Genomic DNA, 9,417 nt, shown 5'->3' on the forward strand with positions numbered 1-9,417 from the left:
TCTCCACGCACAACAGCCCAGATGGCTGCTGACCTCAAAGATACTTCGTGCTTGCGCTGAACCATCCGTCTTATCTAAACTCTAGCCCGACAGCTCGTCTGAACATGTCCAATAGGACCCTTCCTCTGAATAAATCTATCAACCGGAGCTTGCGGGCGTCACGTGTCTTCCTCCACAGTAGGCAGGGCTGCCCCGGCCAGGAGGGGAAGGCAGATTTCTTTGTCTAGTCTCGCTTGAGATTTGGCTAGGGACGGAAGCGGAGGCACAGGACGGGCAAGCAGGACGGAGTACATGGCGGGAGATTCGAGGGTCGAAAGCGCCGCGGACTTGCTAGCCGCAGCCCACGAGCACTTCGAAGGGCAGCAGCACGAGAGGGCGGAGGAGCTCTACAGCCAATACATCCATCACTGCGCATGCTCCAACATGAGGTGATTCTGTGCTGGGATAACGCGGCTATGGGATCCCAAGTCTAAGCCCGACGCCGGGGGGGTTGTTTCTTGCCGAGGAGTGATCGGTTGATTACTAATCCCCGGAATCCTTTTCCACTCCTAGAGACCCACGTAGATAGATCTTCTCCATGGCGAGCTATGGCCTGACCTGTTCTTGCAGGTCTGGCGAGAGGATGCATTTTGTCGGTTGAGTGCAATAATCGAGTCCGTCCAGCTTGTGCTATATGCAGCATGCTAATGTTAGAGACGATATCTGTTAATACCTGCACTTTTTGCACAGGATACCATACACGCAAGGCTCAGTTTTATCCCAAGCATGCTCATGCTATTCTGTACAACCGAGGATTTCTAACTTAAGAGGCTGCCTTGCAAACCCAAATCCTAAGAGTTGCATGAATTGTACTGAAGCATCCCTGATAAATTATTTGGTTTTATCTCAAGCAGCATTCCATATTATATCATGCTTACTATGGTAATGAAAAAAATTGTACATGAAAAAAATTACAGGAAGGTGTTGACTTAAAGTCACAATTGAACCCAACATTTCTGTTGCTAAGCAAGGCAGCTGCTAAGTGAGTTTTGCTCCATTTTATGATCTTTCTTGCCACAATGAAATGAATCCCTGCAGTTGCTAAGTTAGTAAGTTAAGTGAATCTGGCTTCCCCACTGACTTTGCTTATCAGAAGGTTGCAAAAGATGAGCATATGAGTCCGGGACACTGCAACTGTCATAAATATGTGCCAGTTCCAAGTGTCCCAGGTTTTATTACCTGATTGTGGAGATGTGGTCATGTGAAAAACAGCTATAAGTAACTGTTTTCAGTGCTGTACTAACCTTGTACAGTCATTAAACAAATGGTTGTACAGTAGGTCAAAGACTACCAGTACAATAAACATTTTTTTCTTTTCCTTTAAGCAAACACCTTTGCCATGATCTGGCAACAGCACTTAACAACAGAGGACAAATTAAATATTTCAGAGTTGAATTCTATGAAGCTATGGATGATTACACGTCAGCTATACAAGCACAACCAGATTTTGAAATCCCTTATTATAACAGAGGATTAATATTATATAGGTTAGGTATGTACATAGACTTTTCTTAAATATTTAAATATCACATAATTATAATTGTTTTGTATAACTGCTTTGACTATTTTCTTTTTAATAGAGCTTTGTAAATATATTCCTTTCAAGAAACCTAGTTCATTTTTTTTGAGAGAGCCATGTTAAGATTACGGGGAAGTTCTTGAGAAATTGTTCATTTAAGTGTTTTATTTACGGTATATATTAAAATGTTTAGATAATTCTACACACAAAGTATCTCACAGTTTGCAATGTACATAAAAATAACAAAAACTTTTAAGTTAAAACCTTTAACATAAAATACCTGCATGGTACATTAAAAGCAAATGGAAGAGGGAAAAACAGCTTTTTGCTGTCATTCATACTGGAAAGGCCTGAGTGAAATTTTTAGTTTAGTTTGCTTTATTGTCATTGCACCTCGCACAATGACATTAATTGCCATCTTCAGTGTGCATTATAACTATAAAAATAAAAAACAAACACATCCTTCACATTCTATACAATTGAATTGAAAACCCCTGATAATTGCATTAATATTGCACTACACAGTAGAATTCAATATATTATTGGGGTGGGAGAGCAGCATTTCAAAAGAATGAGGTTCATCTGTCCATAGCCCATGATCATAACTTGAAAATAGTGATATTGTTGTCGGTATTCCCTAGATGATTTTATTCATAATATAGATTAATAACACTGAAGGTGATCTATGGTACTATAGATATCCATTAATGTTTGTCTTGTAAACAGCAATGGATCATGCCCAGTATTTCATAGCCGAACCACAGACAACTACAATGATCTAATACATATTGATTTTACAGAAGACAATGTTGAAAAAGCACTACGCAATCTAAAACCATCTCTATCTATTGGACCGGATGGAATATGTGCCTACTTCTTAAAAAAGCTGTCCACTGCCATAGCCGAACCTCTGAGCGTAACCTTTGAAAAATCTTTCAGGACCAGCTCCTTGCCTAACCTATGGTCACAAGCCACGGTCATCCCCATCTTCAAAAAGGGAGACCCCAGCCTAGTTGAAAATTACAGACCAATCTCCTTATGCTGCGTCACCTGTAAAGTCATAGAATCAATTATTAACCAATCCATTATCCTCCACTTAGAGACAAACAACCTACTCTCCAATAAACAGTTTGGTTTCAGGAAAAAAAACTACCCTGTAATCTGCAACTCTTACACTACAAAAACATATGGACTACACAACTCGATTAGAGCAAAGCAATAGACGCAATCTACATAGACTTCTGTAAAGCCTTTGATTCAGTGACAAACTACTCCTAAAACTAAAATCTCATGGTATCTCTGGACACCTATATAACTGGATAGAAGCATTCCTGTCAAGCAGACAACAAATGGTCAAAATTGGGAGTGTCCTATCAAATTCTGTACCTGTCAATAGTGGTGCCCCCCAAGGCAGTGTTCCAGGACCAACTCTCTTCATACTCTACATAAATGACCTCTGTGATCATATTAAGAGCAACTGCGTTCTTTTTGCTGATGATGTAAAGCTGTTCAATACCACAGACAATACTGCTACCCTTCAAAAAGATCTTGACTATGTATCAAAATGGTCAAACAAATGGCAACTTCAAATCTCAACAAATAAATGCTCTGTCTTACATATTGGCAAAAAAAATCAGAAAATAAAATACAAGCTGAATAGTCAAGATCTTGTTGATGATCCAAGCTCTGTAAAGGACCTTGGAATACTCATCTCTAATGATCTAAGTGCTAGAGCCCACTGTAACTACATAGCCAAAAAGGCATTAAGAGTTGTTAACGTAGCTTTTTCTCTGGTAATATTACACTAATAACTAGGGCATACAAAACATTTGCTAGACCAATACTCGAATACAGCTCATCAGTCTGGAATCCACATTACGTATCTGATATTAGCACAGTTGCGAAAGTCCAGAAATATTTCAAAAGAAGAGTTCTCCACTCCTCTACTTGTTGCAGAATACCTTATGCCACCAGACTTGAAATTCTAGACCTAGAAAACCTTGAATTACGCTGTCTTCGGTCTGATCTAAGTATGGTATATAAAATCATACATTGCAATGTCCTACCTGTCAATGAATACTTCAGCTTCAACCATAACAACACAAGAGCACACAATAGATACAAACTCAAGGTTAACCACACCAAACTTGATTGCAGGAAATACAACTTCAGCAACAGAGTGGTCAATGTCTGGAATACTCTACCTGACTTTGTGGTTTCTTCCCCTAACCCCAAAAACTTTAACCTTAGACTGTCTACTATTGACCTCACCCCTTTCCTAAGAGGTCTATAGGGGACGTGCATAAACGCACCAACGTGCCTATCGTCCCTGTCCTATTGTTTTATTTTTCTTATATGTACCCATTTCATGTGTTCATAACTATGTATATACTTATACCTATTATCTTGTAAGCAATTGACAAATCAAATAAATAAATAAATAAATGCCAATTGATCTGACCAAATGCTGCTCTGTGAATGTATAGGGTACTAAATAATCCATCGTTTTAAAAATCCTATTGCCATTACCTGTTCTTTCTTTAAGTATCAGAGTTCCACAGAATAGAGAGTAAATAGCAAAACCTGCCATAGCACCATGTGATTGTTCATAAAAGAGGGGGAATATGCCCCCCATTTTTATTGAGATGCTTTATTGAAATACATAAACTTAACGTACCGTTTTCCATCCAAAAAAATACAAGCTCAAGGTCTAAAAGAATGTTTGCAAAGTAAATGTTTATTCCTCTGATGAGAGATTATGGCAATAAATTTCAAAATAAATGAAGGATAGAAATTTCCTAATGAAAAGATTTACTGCTATTATACTGCAATCATGATTAACATTTACTTCCTTTTCTTTCATAAGTACAATATAGAAATTGCAATTAGCCTAACTTTAAAATTCTTATTTCATGTTCATTCCATGTCAGCATGGAATCTCCTTAGATTTTAGATGTGTTCGATAGAGCAAGGATGTCAAACTCAATTTCATTGAGCGCCACATCATGGTTGTGGTTGACCGGGAGGTGGGGGGGCAGGGCATGTATGGCTGACTGGATGGGCATGGCTAGTTTGATGCCAATCTCCAAACTGCTGCATGTTTCCTCTTCGCATTGGATAGACTGGGCTGAAGCCAGGCTGGTTCAATCTTTCCACTTCTCATTGGGTAGACCAGGCCAATGATAGGCTGGCCTGATCTTTCCTCTTCCCATTGGGTATGCCAGGACAGCCCCATGGGCTGGATCCGACCACATCACAGGTTGGATTCAGCCTGCAGGCCATGAGTTTGACACTCCTGTTAGAGGAATCGTTGCTTGGCAAACAAGTTCATGACGAGCAAAGAAATTAGTTGTCTGTATTACAGGAAAGTTGTATACAAGTTTGTGAGCAGTCAACTACTGCTTTGGAAATAAAAATACGTTAGAAAAATAACAGGTGTCTATGAGAATTTTTATCCGTCTATTCTTTGACTTTGCACATATAAAAGCTTCTTTGCATGCACAGTCATGAAGAGATTAAGATAATAAACTATGTTAAAAGAAATGTGAAGTATAGATTTCACAGTTCTTTTTAAGTGTTAGAAAGGCATACACACCTTCCGTAATCTGATCCATTTTTCAGGAACATTGCTGGAGATAGAAAAACCAGGACTTAATTCATTGCTATGTTTAATCAGAAATAGTGGTTTGCTCATTGGATCTTACTTCTTAGTAAATCTAAAACGTGGTAGCCTGAATAATTTAATAATAGAGTTTGTTTTACTCTGTTAATATATAAAATAACATAAAATCATCCCTTGTTTCCCTTTCCTATGCAGGATTCTTTGATGAAGCCTTGAAGGATTTCAGGAAGGTGTTAGAACTAAATCCTAAATTTGAAGATGCTTCTTTGAGTTTAAGACAGACTCTCCTTGACAAAGAAAACAAGTTAAGAAGAGGTTATTGAAGTCCAGTGTGTCGAAGAAACAGGTTGTGAGCCTGGAATATTTGGTAAAGATGTAAATTTCCTGAGTGTGGGGGGATAAGGGTGTTACTTCTCTGTTTTGAATAGATCGATTTTTCCGTGCAAAGTAATCCTTAAGATATCAAACACTTGGCATGACTATTTACAGCACTTTAATTACATGAAGATTTATTTTAGTCTGTAAAATAATTTGGCCCTATGTATATTGGCAACGTATATAAAACAAATTTCCTTGATAACCAGCTATTTCCTCATTAGAACAATATTACACTGCATTAATAAGCAATATCAAAGATATGATTTAGTGCAGAACTTCTACATGTTAACATTGGTGATTCTCCATAATGCCTAGTAATATTGATTGGCTTAAAAATATACAGTATATTATAACATGCAAAAATCTGTTGTTTTCTCTCTCTCTCTCTCTCTCTCTCTCTCTCACACACACACACACACACACACACACACACACAAAATAAAGTTTCTCTTCAGTCCAGTTCAATTCCTGTTGACTTCCTGAACATATCCTTGCAGATTTCTTGGCAACAATTCAAGAACTGTTTGCCATTCTTTGGTGATATCTCTGGACTTCTTAGCCTAGTCTACAGCTGTAAAATTCCCTGGAGATACTCCCACCTACATAGCTTCCAAATCTAAACAAGCTCAACCTGATGCTAAAGCACACAAATAAAAAAATTAAACAATGCAAATGTATCTATTTACATGTGTAGACATATGTACTAAACATTTTATAAACTATCCATATTTAGTATTTATATTCAAAATTAAATTTGTATTAATTTTGTAGTTAGAAAAAAATACAAGGGAACCACAATTGACATGAACTACTTTTCATTAACAGATTTTCCCCCAAATTTGTTCTTTTAATCTTATAGACACTTTCCCACACTTTTAAATATTAGTCAGAGATGAACTTCAGTACTTCAGAGCGAACTCTGTCAAAATATCAAAAATACAGGAACATGTAATCTTAAGGATTTCTGTTTGATAAGTGTGATTGTTATTCATTAGTGTGTTTTCAATAGTTTAAAAAGACTCTGAAGATGGACAATTCAGAGGATTTGGGGATGACATCTGGTCATTTATTATCTATTTTATAAATCTTAAATCTGTTGATATTCAAGTGTACTTATTTCAATTTATGATGCTGGTTTGTTGTGTTAGGAATGTAAGTCACCTAACAGTTGGGTTGGAAATATATAAACCAGGATAGACATTTTAATACTGTCTCTTTAAGGGAATGCTAAAATTGTAATTGGGTGTGGTTCCTCAAATGGCCATAAGATGGAGCCAGAAACCTCGTTTCCCAGAGGGTGTTGCTAGTTGGTTGATGTTCGCTGTTTTTGGTTCTTGCATTTCCCTATTGACTGTTGCTGATCATCGTTATTCTTGGATTGATGTGAGTCTATTACTGAACTGTTTTTAATACTGGACTTTGTTATTGGATTATCCCTGGACTGAAAACTGACTGCTATAACCATGTATGACTTGGACTGCTTGTTGGACTTTGCTTAACCATTTACTGGGAGTAAAAACCTACATTTTATTATACAGTGTATCTGTGTGCTGGTTGTGTGTTATTCCTCACCACTCTCACTACGTCTCCCTGTGTGCGCTCATTCTCCTAACAGGGAATTACCTCAACAAGTTGTTGTTTTTTGTCCTCAACAATTACAGTTAGGCCTCACTTCCGATGGTAACTGGGACTGGAATCTCCATTGCAATCACAATGTGTGATGTCATATCATGCCAACTTATAATGGCAGTTCCAGCAGTCCAAGCTGCCATTGCTAGCAATTCCTGTGCAGTCAGAAGCATCCCTCAGTCATGAGATCACCATTAGAAATCTGCTGGCTTTCCCATTAACTTTGCTTGTTGGAAGCCAGCAATGAAGTCTAGTTCAACAACCACTCCTTCAGCAATCTTTTGAAGTTACAACAGTGCTGAATGAGAGGGACTTACAACATGCCCTTGTTAAGACCATTGCAGCATCCCCGCAATCATGAGATGGCAATTCAGGCATTTGGCAACCAGACTACATTTGCATTGCATCCCATAGTCACATGAGAACCGTTTGCGATCTTTTAACAAGCAAAGTCAATGGGAAAGCCAGCAGGTCACAAATGACATTTTTTTTGCTGCAACTGCTGTCAGAAATCAGTGTGGTCACATGACATTGTGACATCTAGTGACATTCTAGCCCAGTGGTGGCTAACCTTTTTGGGGTCCTGTGCCAAAAATTGTGCTTGTGCTTGCACTCGCGTGCCAGCACCCAGAAGGCAAGGCGCCCCTCACGCCCCCTATACATGCACGCGCAATCCCCACCCACCTCCACCACCCCTTTACCTGCACTGCACCTCACAGCTGATTGTCGGTGGGTTTGAGGCCTTTTTCTGCCTCCCAAAGGCTTGAGGAAGGCTTCTGCAGGCTGAAAACTAGCCCTGTTTCGTCACTTCTGGTATTTTCGGAAAAACAGGAGGTGATGAAACAGGGCTATTTTTCAGCCTGCAAAGCCTGCAGAAGCCTTCCTCAAGCCTTTGGGAGGCAGAAAAAGGCCTCAAACCCGCTAAAAATCAACTGTGAGGCACACACATGCTCAGTGAGGTAAGTTTGCCTGCAGCTTGTGTGCTAACACAAATCGCTGTGCGTGCCACCTGTGGCACGCATGCCATAGGTTTGCCATCACAGTTCTAGCCAGTCCCAGTTCCCGTTGTTAAACGAGGACTGCTTCTGCAAAGATTTGTGAAAGCCAGGGCGACTGTTATTTTGTCCAATCCAGCAAAATGCTCTGTATCTGTTGCCCTGGGTCTGGAAAATACAGTATATCACAGAAGCAAGTACACCCCCTTACATTTTGTAAATATTTAAGTATATCTTTTCACGTGACAACACCAAAGAAATGACATTTGGCTACAATGTCAAGTAGCAAATATACAGCTTGTATATCAGTGTAAATGTGCTGTCCCCTCAAAATAACACAGTACACAGCCATGTCTAATCTGCTGGCAACAGAAGTGAATACACCCCTAAGTGATAATGTCCAAATGGGGCTTAAGTAGCAGTTTTCCCTCCCTGGTGTCATGTGACTGGTTAGTGTCATAAGATCTCAGGTGTGAAGGGGGAGCAGGTGTGTTAAATTTGGTGTTATTGCTCTCTCTCTCTCATACTGGTCACTGGAAATTCAACATGGTACCTCGTGGCAATGAACTCTCTGAGGATCTGAAAAAATGAATTGTTTCTCTAAATAAAGATTGCCTAGGGCTATAAGAAGATTGCCAAGACCCTTGAAACGGAGCTGCAGCACAGTGGCCAAAACCATACAGCAGGCCAGGTTCCACTCAGAACAGGCCTTGCCATGGACAACCAAAGAAGCTGAGTGCCCATGCTCAGCATCATATCCAGAGGTTGGTGTTGGGAAATAAGACATATGAGTGCTGCCAGCATTGCTGCAGAAATTGAAGTGGTGGGGGTGGGGTCAGCCTGTCAGTGCTCTAACCATATGCCATACACTGCATCAAATTGGTCTGCAGGGCTGTCGTCCCAGAAGGAAGCCTCTTCTAAAGATGATGCACAAGAAAGGCTGCAAGCGGTTTGCTGCAGACAAGCAGACTTAGAACATGGATTTCTGGAACCATGTCCTGTGGTCCAATGAGACCAGTGGTGGTATTTAAATAAAGTTGCCACCGGTTCAGTGGGTGTGACTTGGTGGCTGCGCTTTGCACACATGCACACACTTTACGTGCACGCGCACGCCAAACACGCACTTTGTGCAGGTGCAGAGGCATTCTAACTTACCTCCTGCAAGCCTCCACGATGGTGGTTGCTGCAGCAGCTGCCGCGCGGCGCTATTGTGCACCACGCAAAGCAGCTGCGCT

At 40.0% G+C, this 9,417-nt stretch overlaps 1 protein-coding gene across 1 annotated transcript; it reads left to right on the forward strand.

The window, feature by feature from the left end:
- The first annotated feature begins 149 nt into the window (after positions 1 to 149).
- Positions 150 to 7,098, forward strand: TTC32 (tetratricopeptide repeat domain 32). The gene is made up of 3 exons (XM_026695330.2): positions 150 to 428; positions 1,365 to 1,531; positions 5,376 to 7,098. The coding sequence occupies exons 1-3, from the start codon at positions 292 to 294 to the stop codon at positions 5,501 to 5,503; spliced, it is 432 nt and encodes a 143-aa protein (XP_026551115.2). The 5' UTR covers positions 150 to 291; the 3' UTR covers positions 5,504 to 7,098.
- Positions 7,099 to 9,417: the final 2,319 nt, after the last annotated feature.

This window comes from Pseudonaja textilis, chromosome 1 (assembly GCF_049901715.1).
Source record: "Pseudonaja textilis isolate UNSWEBS1 chromosome 1, rPseTex1.2, whole genome shotgun sequence".
Taxonomy (NCBI): domain Eukaryota; kingdom Metazoa; phylum Chordata; class Lepidosauria; order Squamata; family Elapidae; genus Pseudonaja; species Pseudonaja textilis.

Coding starts and splice junctions, on each gene's coding strand:
- TTC32 (XM_026695330.2), top strand. CDS start 292: ATGGCGGGAGATTCGAGGGTCGAAAGCGCCGCGGACTTGCTAGCCGCA. Junction 429..1,364: donor TGCGCATGCTCCAACATGAG/GTGATTCTGTGC, acceptor TTTTCCTTTAAG/CAAACACCTTTGCCATGATC. Junction 1,532..5,375: donor ATTAATATTATATAGGTTAG/GTATGTACATAG, acceptor TTTCCTATGCAG/GATTCTTTGATGAAGCCTTG.